The sequence below is a fragment of the Saimiri boliviensis genome, chromosome 4 (assembly GCF_048565385.1).
Source record: "Saimiri boliviensis isolate mSaiBol1 chromosome 4, mSaiBol1.pri, whole genome shotgun sequence".
Lineage (NCBI taxonomy): Eukaryota > Metazoa > Chordata > Mammalia > Primates > Cebidae > Saimiri > Saimiri boliviensis.
Genome location: NC_133452.1, coordinates 127430549 through 127443810, shown reverse-complemented (window position 1 = coordinate 127443810; position 13262 = coordinate 127430549). Strand labels below are relative to the sequence as shown.

The window sequence follows — 13262 nt, the reverse complement described above, 5'->3', positions numbered from 1 at the left end:
ATAAAATCAGAGAGAAAGGGAAAGTTAAAATACAGAGTAGTTCTCAGAAAGAAAAAGATAAATTGAAAAGGACATTGAATTTAAATTATGGAAATAGTAAAGGAAAGAGAACCAATACAAGAAAAGAGAAGAGTAGGAAAAAACAAAAACAAAAAGGGAAACTTTAGAAAATCCACATGGGGCATGAGGGAAGATAGAAATGAAAAGGAAACATGCTGATCATATTTCATAGATTTCTTGATTTGTTTAGATAGACATTTCAAGCATATCCCCAAAGAGAAGAGTGGGGGAAGCACATACCACTAATTTAATTTTTCTTGTTTGGCCCACATACCAGGGAAGGAAGGATTGGCTTACCTCCCCAGTACCAATTTCCCAGTCACATTTCTGACCATAAATGTTCAGTAGCTTAACATTGTAAGAATTCTTGGAAGGTTATTTAAATTTGTGCTTTTTGCAGTCTACATTTATAATGCTTGAACTCTGGGGATCCTTTAATGATAATTTTAAAGCCATAACTGGACTCTAACCTATAATCCAGAATACGTAAATTGTTCATAAAAATTCAGCATCATAATTAAAATCTGGATTTGAGGGCAGAGGAAAGATCTGAAACTTTGTCTATAACACTTTCAGTAAGAACTTTCTTTCTCTAGATCAAGATTTGAGGTCCATAAAACATTCACTAGACTAACCCTTTAAAATATTCGATTTGTGGGTGAACTTCATTATGTATACACAATCTTTGCAGTCGCGGCATCGGTTTTGGTTTTATCCATAGGCCGTGAAACTGGCTACAGGAAAAAGAATGCCATGATGAAGCCTTAGTACTTACAGCACTAAATCTCCTTGAAAAAGATTCAAGACAAACACAACTTTTACTTACCTATGTGGTTTATTAAACAAGACTTTTGTGTAACACAGCAAGGAAAAATGAGGGAGGCAGACGGTAGGCCTAATGTTTTTCTTGTATTATCTGTGATAACTAGAAGAAGTGAACCTTAAATAAAATACTTCCTCTTATTATTATTTTTTAAATTATCCTCCCTGTCCCTGGTGGCAACATTTTTAGGGTAAAGAATAAGTGCACAGTGTTTATCTCCATGATTTTTTTTATATTTAAAATTAAGTTCTTAAATATAGCACACCATTAAATTATGTCTTATCCTCCTATCCTGACAAATATAATTTTAAATGACTTGCAATTCTGGATTTTAATATAGAGTGTTGGAACTTTGATCAAAGAGCAACAAAGTTCTGACTATATAGGCCTTGGCTTCCGGAGCCCTCTAAGTAAATATGTCAATGTCCCTATCACCACACCCTGCAAATTCTGTTCCATGTATCTCAATTGTCTGCCTCACAACTTCTTCCCCTAATCACATCTTTGTATTTCAGATTATAGGTCAAATCCAGCCACTGTCCTATGTTCACAGATCCATTGAACTCCTCAGTGTGCTGTGATACACATTCACTAATATGACTGTGTGTTACTACTACCTCGTGCATCACTCAGATGCAAGTCTCATAAAGCTATCTGCATTTGCTCACTTTTATATCTCTAGAATCTAGCCAAATGCACAGCATTTAGTAGGTTCCCAATAAATAGTTATGAACATAAGTATTTATTTCTTAAAAGAGAAGATTTCCTACAGACCCTTCCACAGGTAATTCTGGAGCAGTCATCTTTGATCAACAATTGCAATATGTAAATAACTAACCTGGTATTATTTTCGCAATTTTTTGTGACTCATTCCATCCCCATCCTCTTTCACTTGGTATTACTGATAGCTCCTTTACTTATCTAGTGTCTTTTTTGATTCACATTTATCATTGTTTTAGTTGAGCTTTAAGATTTAATTTGTATATAAAAATATTCATTCTTTGATGTACAGTTCTATAAATTTTTACAAATTATATAGTTGTGTAACCACCACTACAATCAAGATACAGATCCATATCACTTTATATGTGTCTTTCTTTTGGTATTGTTATATTAGAGAAGTGCTACTTACTTACGTATACAGGTCTTCAACACTAGACTAAAAATTCCTGAAGAGCAGTAGCAGAACCTACTTCTTCTTTACCTCCCACCCTAGAGCCTTACAGTAAATGTATTGGATAGATGTGTTCTAAATTAGCTAATAAAGTATTGCATTATCCTACGAAATGTGCCACTTTGGACACCTTAAATATAAAACATATATTGGTTATACTGCACAAAAAAACAATAACTCTCAATGTGTCAAAACAAGCTTCACAAAAAAATATATAAAAATCAGTGCTTACCATCCCCTGTTTCTGCACAGAGCTGTAAGCCCAAATTGTTCTGTGGATTAATCACCCAATGATTGCTGGTCACAGTGATATCAAAGACAAGCCAACCCACATCTAAAGCTTGGGCCATTCTTGTGTCTAACAAGAACAGATCTGCATCCCTAAAAAGGAAAGGAACAACAAAAAAAGTTAAAAGTTTAAACGAAGATCATTATTTCCTAGACTTAAGGGAAAACATTAGAAAAGCAGTCTGTAAAATAATAGGAGTTAAAGAACAAGGGGAACAAGTGACCCAAGTGATGAGTAATAAGATACGAATCACTTTGTTACTAGGCTCCCAACCAAACCTGGTACAGATTAGTAATCACTATCTGAAAGTAATTCCCATTTTCCTGCTTTTTATTGGCCTTTACAAACTGATGTCCTGCTCTTAATTTGATTCCTGGTCATCAGTGTTCCTGGTTACTCCCATCTATAAGTAGTCCTCAAAACAAAAAAAAATTAAACTGAATAGAGACAAAGGAAAGTAGCTGTTCCAGCTTGGATGAATGTGAATTCTCAAATGAATGGAACACAGGCAGGATGTAATGTGATCATCTGTTTTTGAAAGAGTTTCCTAATTTTTTTTCTTTTTTTATTAAATAATTATTTTATGGATACCAAACACCAAGAGAGGATTAACAGAGTGCACCACTGGGTTAAGAGATACATCCCATGAGTTAAGTGGTGCAATCTATGAGGACTTGTGTTAATATCTTCTGCAAGTGTAAGTTCCCTCAGGACAGTAATGCCTATGAATATGAACTTACATAGTTCAGAATAATCTGTAGTGTTTCTGCTGTTAACATTTATACTTGAATTTTTGAATCTCAATTTTAGCATTATATTTATAAACGTATAAATATTTGAATTATGAAGAATAATGTATTATTCCTTTATTACAGGCAGTCTCTGAGCTAAAGATACCTATTTCTGACATTTAATCTTTACAGGAGCTCCTTCGTATTGATAAAATTCAGGCTCAGATAGGTTAAGTGTAAAATATTGTATCTCCCTCAAGGTAGAGTTAAAATAACACCATTATGCATTTTATGACCTTGGATATAGTATTGAATCTATGTGAGAGCATATTATTGACCTAAAAAAATGTAGCTATTCATTAGCTATGTTAAACACTATTTTACTGAATTTTCTGTCTGTATACATCATAGAAGTCACTTAAAGGGTGGTTTAGAAAATGTAAAAAAAGTTTTTGTTTTTTTGTTTTGTTTTGTTTTTTGTTTTTGTGATCTACCCACCTCGGCTTCCCAAAGTGCTGGGATAACAGGCATGAGCCATTGCGCCTGGCCTGAAATGTCATTTTTAAGCTTGGTGTCTAATGACAATATTTTGTGTTGTTTTGCTGATTTAATAAATAAAGCCACATACTGACATGAAATAGTGGTTTAGTAATCCCTTGTCTACTCCTGAAAGCTGAAGGCTGAGGAAGGACATTCACATTCCCTCACAGGCTTCACATGAAAACTTCCACGTCCTGTAGGACTTACAAGGCTGCCTTGGCTGTCCAAATGGATGGTACATTCCAGGTGGAAGGTTATAGATCATAGGGAATAGTGTCACCACCTTTGTTGTTGTGAAAACTTTTTATAAATCATACTTTTTTTAAGAATACTCTAAAATTTAAAATGGAACCATTTTAACAAAAATGAAGTTTAAAAATGTGTCAGTATCATAAAAACTACATCTTTGTTTTCTAACTTGATTTGTACTTTTTTCTATTAATCTGGAGAAATTCAAATAAATGTAATATAATTAAATCATCTAAATGCCCTAATACAAACTATGAATGTTTTATTCTCTTTTTATAATTAGAGCGTTTACCAAAGGAAGGTTTGAAACACTTTTTTCATATCTGATACAGTACTGTTTTAGATACTACAGACACGTGACAAGCATATAGTACAAAGCAATAACAAGATTCCTTTTGTTCTCACTAGAATTTGTAGAACCCTTTATAGTCCCACTGTGATAGCATGTCAGTTCAATTCTTCCTCTTCCACCTAAATTGAAAAATCCTCCAAATAAGCAGATAAGAAAATGAGAATTGTCTTAAGTTTTGAGATATTTGATGAATATCTCTGAGACCTTAATCTTAGAATTAACTCATTTACACTGTTCACTTCTTAAACAGGAGCAGTCACCCTGTACCTTGGGAAAAACTTGAGTGCTACACTGATTTCAGGTCTGCTTTCATTTGAAATATGGCAAAAATGTCCCAATCAATTCTGCAAGGCTCATAATGTCATCCCTTGGCATGATATTAATCAAGACATGAAAAACAAAAAAGAATAGGAGATAATTTTTCAGAAGCAAAATTAACATATTTCTTTATGTAGTCATTTAGTAATACTTTATTTTTAAATTGTGCTATCTCTTCAGGAAAAAAAAAAAAAAAATCCCCAAACTCTCCATGTTGAAGTCCTGAAACTTTCTAGCATGTCTATGAAGAAAACAGTTCCAGTTTTTATGTACATATTTAGAAAAAGCATCAAATATGGCCTAAATATCCAAATTTCAGTGATGCAAACTGCAATTCATTGAAAGTTAATCTAGGAAGATGAAGTGGTATGGACTAAAAACAGCCGTGTCTTTCTAGTTCACCTCTGAAAAGTGACGAAAGTTCAATTGATTTCCTAAGTGCCAGTTTCCTATTAATGGTCAAAGCTATTTCACCTATGACTGACAAATTCTTTAATTTCTCCTTTCTCCTTTTATATAAGAAACTCATCTGTATTACCTATAGACAAAAGAATAGGCTTGAGGAGAGTCAAGACTATGACTAATAAACACAGCAGTAACAATTCTGTAAATTTTACTCATATAGCCCCTTTCACAGCAGTTTTTTAAAAACAAGTCCTCCCACCCCATTCTGTAGAATTTCTTTTGAAGTGAAAAATTTCTCCACTTAGGGTGAAGAAATTTTACACTTCAAAAGAAATTATTTTACCCTAAGTAAAATACTTAGGGTATTTTACTATTCTCGGTAGTATAAATATGGCATTTATACTACCGAGAATAGTAAAATACCCTAAGTATTTCCCATGAACAGTATAAAACAAACTTGCTAAAGCTGTCCTGCCTCACTAGTTTTACCTGACTTTTTAAAAGAAATTCTTAAAATATACAACAAAAGAACATTTTAAATAGCAATGCATTTAAGAACAGTGCAATGGAGAGAATACGTGTGTGCAGAAAAATACATTTATTTGTAGCAGAAATAATTCCACAAATCCTTTAAATAAAGTGCAGTTACAATACTAAAATTAAAGCCTACATTATAGTAAAGGAAAGCCCATTTACATGAATGTACATAAGCAAATATTTCAAAATGGCATTCGTGATGGTTTCATAAGACTGTTATGACAAAATACCAAACTAGGTTTTGCAACTGATTTCTCTCATTTCTGGAGGCTAGAATTCCAAAATCGAGGTGTCTTCTGAAGCCAGAGGAAGACATCTGTTCCAGGCTCTCTCCTTGATTCATGGTTTGTTGTCTTCTCCCTGTACTACTTCACATCGTCTTCCCTCCTATGGACGTCTTTGTGTCTTAATTTCCCCTTTTCTTAAGGACACCAGTCATATAGGGTGAGGATTCATTCTACTGACCTCACTTTAGGTCAGTTGCCTTTGCGAAGATCCTATGTCCAAATAAGGTCACATTCTTAGTTATTGGATGCTAAGACTTCAACTTACGTGGGAGAGGGCACAATTCACCTCATAATACTATTTAAAAGTGGGGTTGATTTTTAAGGCAAGAAGGTAAATATTCCCGGATGTGAATAATCTGTCTTTACTAACAATATAGCACTTATCAAGATTGAAGTTTTCACAAACAAATATGTGAAAGTAAAATTATATTAATAGAAATCACAATGAGTAAAATTTGTATTTTTCTTTATCAGGTAAAATTTCCATGTTCATCTTAAGTTGTTATGATACAGATCAGCATGATAATTTCCTATATAGTTAATAAAGTCAGCATGTCATTGTTAAATACAAGTCATGTTTAACAGACAACATTAGATTTGCAGTATTAGATAAACTTATCAGATATAAAATATTTAGGAATATTAAGCATAGCTATTCAAGGTGAATAATATGTAATATACACATATATTTATAGTCAATGCAAATACATTTGAGCAGATCTGACTCATCATGACCAGAAGTTTAAACCTATCTAGTTATGTGTTGGTTATTGGTGTGTTTGTGCGTACTTACTTGCATGAGTGCCTTTTATTTCAGTGAAAGAAGGAAGAGTTTTGCATACATACACTGAGAATCCTAAAATACCAGAAAGATAGACACTTCACTAAAGACTAAGCAGCAGGAGCCAAAATTCAGCAAAATTTAAGTTACTACTATTAGCATAACTCTTCTGAAAATGCTGACTGGTGGAATGAGAAAATTGAGGTTACATAGCTAAGAAATTTATTATCTTTTTATCAATATCGATGTAGTACTATAAAGATTTGGAGATCAGACAGAGCTTGAACAATTAAGGAATACCTCAGCCTCAGTTTCCCTGTATATAAAAATGGTACAATAATTCCTGCCTTAATAGGTTTTATCAAGATCAAGTGTAATACTATGAATATCTATCTGGTTCAGAGGTAAGTTACACTTAAATCTGGAATCTTTTATATGGTCTGCCATACTACAAATTTCTCAAATTGCTTCATTTTGACCTGTGAGGTTTGGGAAAGTATTATCCAGGGAGGTACATTACTTTCGAATGACCTCAGCCAGTGTTAATTTGGTATTCTGATAGATGGCTGCTAAAATTGGTTACAAGAAGAGGGAAGAAGAAAAAGAGGAGCAGAAGGAAGAGAAAAGGAGAAGGAAGAGGTAGAGAAAAGAAGGCACGAAGAAATTTTAAAAGTATTTCAGAGAGGGTTGTCTCAAAAATTCAACTATTGGCTCTCTTGATAAGTGTACCTGTGGAGGAGAAAGAGACTCCATTTTGAAAGCTAATTGACTATTGGCTTCAGATTAACTTCTGTTCTGGGAAAGCCTCTAAAATTTCCTTTTATTTTCCTAGTTTATGAGCAGGTACTTACCATAAATTCTGCCTTTAGGCCAAACAACCTTGATGTTATCATACAGTTTTCCAACAGTTCCCATTGGAACCATCCTTTCTCCCCTGTAGTATGTAAGCCCAAGTCCTGGGGGCAGTGGTGTAGAGACCCACCATCTCACCTTGCTTCTACCCGAGACACAGACATGGCTTCTGTTCATTAAGTCCCTAATACATATTTGTTCCAAGAAAACTGGTTTTGTCAGCCTCTCTCTTCAGTCTCTCAGATTCCTGGGACTGTAGGGTAGGTCTGCACAGACCTCTCTACAGGGAACACAGGGAAACATCACTTGTTTAAAAGGCACTTTAAAAAGCACTTATATAACACCCTTTCCTTACATAAGAATAGAGTCAGAGGTTGCACTGTGGATATAACATTTATCCATTTAAATAAATGCAAACACACACACACACACACACACACCACCTGTGTATTCCTATACTTCTGATAGCATAGTATTTCCAATGACAGTATCATATACAAATACAAGAAAAAGCTACTTTTCAAACAACATAGGTGGATCTGAAGGTGATATTAACATTGTAATATATGACTAAAACTGATTCTAGTAATAAAGACATGTCAAAGATGCATGAGACAAGTTTGAAGAAAAAGCTATCATATGTATGTTTTGTGAGTGAAACAAGTAATACTATATTAAATTATTTCATATATGTGATTTAATACATATGCAAAACATTAACAAACTATTATAGTTTTGTCTATTTTAAGTGTATCCATTATCTGTTTACATAAAAATCCAAGTGTATAAAGATTCAAATTCTTCTAATTTGTTTGAACTTTTACTTGATAAAGGAAATATAATTTTTATATGATTATATCGGAATAATGTGTTCTTATAATGAGGTATATAAGGAATGCAAACAGCTCCAGTAGTACACCATGCATGTAGTACTGGAAATGTTAACTGTCTATTTTCTAGTCAGCTGAATAAATGGAGTCTTTTCATTATAAGACAGAAAAAAAAAATTGACCAAGAATATTTGGTGTGAAATTAGTAAGTCTGGGATTTTAACTCTGAACGTGACCAAAATCACAGAATGCTAGAACTGAGTGAGATATAAATTCCTGAGTCAAACTATGATTTTCATAAGGCAATTTAGAGAGAAGTCAAATAATTTTCCATGTTCACTTAGTCAACAGGAGGACCAAAACCTAGATTTCCATTTTCAGAACATTTTCTTTTATAAAATATCAGCTCTTTACTCCCAAACCATGAATCAGTTGCTTTCCTTATCTTGAAAGAAAGCACTAATATTTGGACTAGAGCACTGAAAGGTTGATCTGAGCCACTAGCCTAAAACACAAGGGATAGAAACAGCTAAGAAGTGACTTTAGCTATTTCACAAATCCATCCATCTATTAATTCATTTATTCACTTTTTCAATTTAACATTTTTTTACTCTCCATGGTGGTTTTATACTATATCAATTCAACTAAGCTGCAACTACTGTGTACAGTTTGGCATTAGGGCTGGCTACAAAAGAAATTTGGGTAACATTTAGAAGGTGGCAGTGAAGCCGTACTCATATTTATACTTAGAAGACGACTGTGTGATCGAGCGTTATTGCAACTTAGACATACTGTGGAGATTTGCTGGTTCATCTTACTGGTATTAGGCATGCAGCTCCTTCAGATGCCATGAATTTTCCTCATTCAGTTTCTCTGAATCCAGGGCAAGGCATCCATTTCCAAAAGGAAAAACTTGGTGGCTAGAAAGTCACTTGCATCACTGACATTGGAGACTTGGAGGTAGTTTCTACTTTGTCGTCACGGGTTCCGGATTATCTTCACAGGTTCAGTTTTGTCCTTGTTTTCCCCAGTGCATCTTTCTTTTCTGACTCTGACCTGTGGACCTTAAGCCCAGCTTCAGATGCAGAGGGACAGACTTAAATAGACTGGCTCCAGGGATGCATAAGGTGAAATCTCTACTGTAAATCTTTGCAGAAGCATTTCCCAGGGGGATAAAATCTCCACTTTGTGTTTGGCTAATTATATTGGACCACTTGCTTCAGTACTGGAAGGAAAGTTCTTTGTTCTCTCTGGAAAAAGTGCTCTGGATATGAATCTGCCTTCTTTGTCCATGATGCTTCTTCTAAAAATTACCACACATGTACTTTCAGAATGCTTTATTCACTTATTCATGGAATTTCATATAGCATCACTTCTGATTTAAAAAAAAAAATGGCTCATGCTTATATAATCACTGCTCTTCCCATGTTTCCCATCAAAAGGACAGCCTTTTGAAGACTCAGTTACACCGCCAGTTCAGTACCAATATTTTACGAGGATGAACTGATACCCTTAAGGAAGCTTTATATTATCTAAATCAGTAATCAATATAGGTAGGTTGACAGTTTCTCTCATACCCAGATGTCTCATGGTCTGGAAATCAAGGGATGGAAATGGAAAAGGAAATGGTTCCTCTCAACTCACTATACATGATTCAACTGGCAAAATCTGTGCTTCTGTCTCCCGAGACATTGGGCTATGCTGGTCCCGAGCTCTTAGTTCCCAATGGTACAACACTAACTCCAGTGTCCATATCAGTGGTTCTATTAAATTGGAAACTGAAACAGCTACCTGGCCACTTTGGCTCTTCATGCCAGTGAATCCAGAAGCCAGTAAGAAGTTACTATAGCATGTGAATCAATGATCCTAAATATCAAAGCGAAATTGGATTATTACCACCACAATATGGGTAATGAGGAGTATGCCTGGAGTACAAGAAATCACCTGGAACACCACTTAGTACTCTCTTGTCATATGACAAAAGTCAGTGGAAAATCAGTTCATTCCAGGCACTATTGCTAATGGCCCAGACACTTCAACAATGAATGTCTGATTTACCTTACTAGGTAAGGAAAAATGACCAGTGATGGGTGCTTGTGAAAGCAAACAGAATATTGATTGCACACTAGAAGAAGGAAATTATAAATGGCAGCAACCATGTGAGTAAATATAGAAATGACAATTGTAGTATTTCTTCCTTATTTTGATATTAATGCATTTTTTTTTTTTTTTTTTTTTTTTGAGACGGAGTTTCGCTCTTGTTACCCAGGCTGGAGTGCAATGGCGCGGTCTCGGCTCACTGCAACCTCCGCCTCCTGGGCTCAGGCAATTCTCCTGCCTCAGCCTCCTAAGTAGCTGGGATTACAGGCACGTGCCACCTCGCCCAGCTAGTTTTTTGTATTTTTAGTAGAGACGGGGTTTCACCATGTTGACCAGGATGGTCTCGATCTCTCGACCTCGTGATCCACCCGCCTCGGCCTCCCAAAGTGCTGGGATTACAGGCTTGAGCCACGGCGCCAGGCCGATATTAATACATTTTTTATTAAAAGAGTACTTTTGTGATTTAACAGCAAAAACCACAAGTACTTTTGCACCAACTTAATATATATTAAACAATTCTTTTTTTTCCTCTTTTCTTCCCATCTACCTCCCATCTAGTATAAGTAGTGTTGATAGTAGCTAATCACGTATTTCAATATTTAAGTTACAGTGATTCAAAGGAAGAGTATGGCTCAGCTAGAAAAGGAATACACAACATTCAAAGACAGATTAAAAGGCAGAATTAAATTGCTATTATGTTTTTTAGAAGTTATGAATGGTGCCGGGCATGGTGGCTAACACCTGTAATCCCAGTACTTTGGGAGGCCAAGGTGGGCAGATCAGCTGAGGTCAGGAGTTCAAGACAAGCCTGGCCAACATGGCAAACCCTCCATCTCTAAGAAAAATACAAAAATTAGTCAGGTGTGGTGGCGGGCACCTGTAATCCCAGCTACTCAGGAGGCTGAGGCAGGAGAATTGCTTGAACCTGAGAGGCAGAGATTGCAGTGAGCGGAGGTCATGCCATTGCATGGCAGCCTGGGTGACAAGAGCGAAACTCCATCTCAAAAGAAAAAAATGTTACGAATGGTTATAAAAGGTGCGTACTAGTGACAAATTGACAACGATGGACTGTTGTGTCTATGCATGCTGTCATATTAGGTTAAACAGAGATGACAAATCCCAGAAATCCCTTGGGAATTTGGGGCTGCTTTAAAGTTAGCCATCAGAGAAATTTGCACAAGAGTTGGGTAGTGGAATGGAAGCCGCAGCCAAGTTTACGATTGGATGACTGGTAAAGTACCAGGCTCTTTGCTGCTGGCATACATTGTCACTGATCTGCTAGCTCACCTTACTGTTGTGAAGACCTGGGCTTTTTCAGCTTCTCCATAATAACCACTCCATCAGCTTCTCCGAATCCTGTCCCACCACTCCTTTTGCAAGATCACCTCCTTCAGCTTCTCTATATCCTAAGCAAAGGAGTTTGTGGAATTCATGGTGAAGCATGCCAGTCTCCCTCGCAGGCCATGCACATCCTTAAAGTTGGAACTCCCAAGGCATGAGAAAGACATGGGTTCCAATTTGTCCTTGGGGCTCCAGCGTATCCTGTAAAGTTCTAGTTCTTGTTCACTCCAATTCTGTATCTATTTTTCTTCCCAGCTGCCTATGGGAAGCTAACTTTAGACCCAACCCAAGATGCAGAAGCAACAGCTTTACATGAACTATTTAACCAGGTCTCATGATTGCAGAAAGTCAAATCCCTATAATCTCTTAATCCTTATTACTCCCAATGATTTTTTTTTTTCTTATCAATCGCTACCTAGCTTACTCCCTGTTATGGGTTAAATTGTGCCTTTCAAAAACATGTTGAAGTACAAGTTCTTCGTACTTGTGAATGTCATCTTATTTGGAAATATGTCTGGCAGATGTAATCAAGTTAAGATGAGGTGAGCCATATTTCAATACAGTCAGTATACTTATGAAAAGAAGAGGGGAGACACAAAGATAGAGACACACAGAAAGAAGACAGTTACATGAAGATAGAGGAGACTAGCATTACAGTAGCTTCACACAGCCAAGGAACTTCTGGGCTTCCAGAAGCTAAAAAAGGCAAGGAAGCATCAATCATCCTCTAGAGGTTTTGGAGGGTGCCTGACCTTACCACTAACTTGATTTGTGAAATCTAGACTTCAGAACTGTAAGAAAACAACTTCCTGTTGTATTAAGCCACCATAGTTTTTAGTCATCTGTTATGGCAATTCTAGGACACTGACATACTCCCCTGCTTAGGATATTTCACATATTAAATAGGAAATGTGCCATAATATCAAATACTGAGGAGAAGAAGAAGAAAGAAAACATATCCGTAAGATCTGGTAAAGAGGAGGCTGTTGGTAGATGACTAGTTGAGTTACGAAAATCAAATTGCAGTGCATTGAGGGGTGACTTAAATATGCAAAAGAGAAGGAACTGGAAAAGTTTTAGATCTCTGAATATGATATGATGTAGAAAGGACAAATAGTGTGGAATTTGAGGGAATAGGTACAAACAGACATGTAGAGGGATCTTTAATGTGAGAATCATGAGGCTACTTATAGGATGCATTTAAGTTTGTATGTGGAAGATAGAATACCTCATGCTATTTCAATGTAAGAAGAGATATATGTAGACAATACTGAATGTCTTCTGGAAAAAACAGATGCTTTTTTACCTCTCTGCAACACTAGCCTTAGAATTCAAATGCTAAATTTCATTATAAATGAAATCACCTCTTAGAAAGAGACACTGGGTAAACTAATATGCACCGGGTGGGATGCGCATTCATCTTTTGCTGAAATCTGTTTTATCAAGAGTACTATATTATAGACACATGGCAAAAAATGTTTGCTTGTTTTAACAATATAATTGAACATTTCTCATTGGCATCATGTGCCAGTAAGGTGTAAGACTCACAGATACTTATTTATTTTACTTTAATTTCTGAGATACAAGTGCATA

General features: G+C 35.7%; 1 protein-coding gene across 1 annotated transcript in view; it reads right to left on the bottom strand.

Moving 5' to 3' along the window:
* The window catches only part of BMP5 (bone morphogenetic protein 5), a 137171-nt gene that overhangs the window by 40263 nt on the left and 83646 nt on the right, over window positions 1-13262 (bottom strand). Inside the window, exon 3 of the mRNA XM_003926372.4 lies at window positions 2290-2438. Within this exon, the coding sequence (XP_003926421.1) occupies window positions 2290-2438 (149 nt within the window). The remainder of the gene's footprint in view (window positions 1-2289; window positions 2439-13262) is intronic.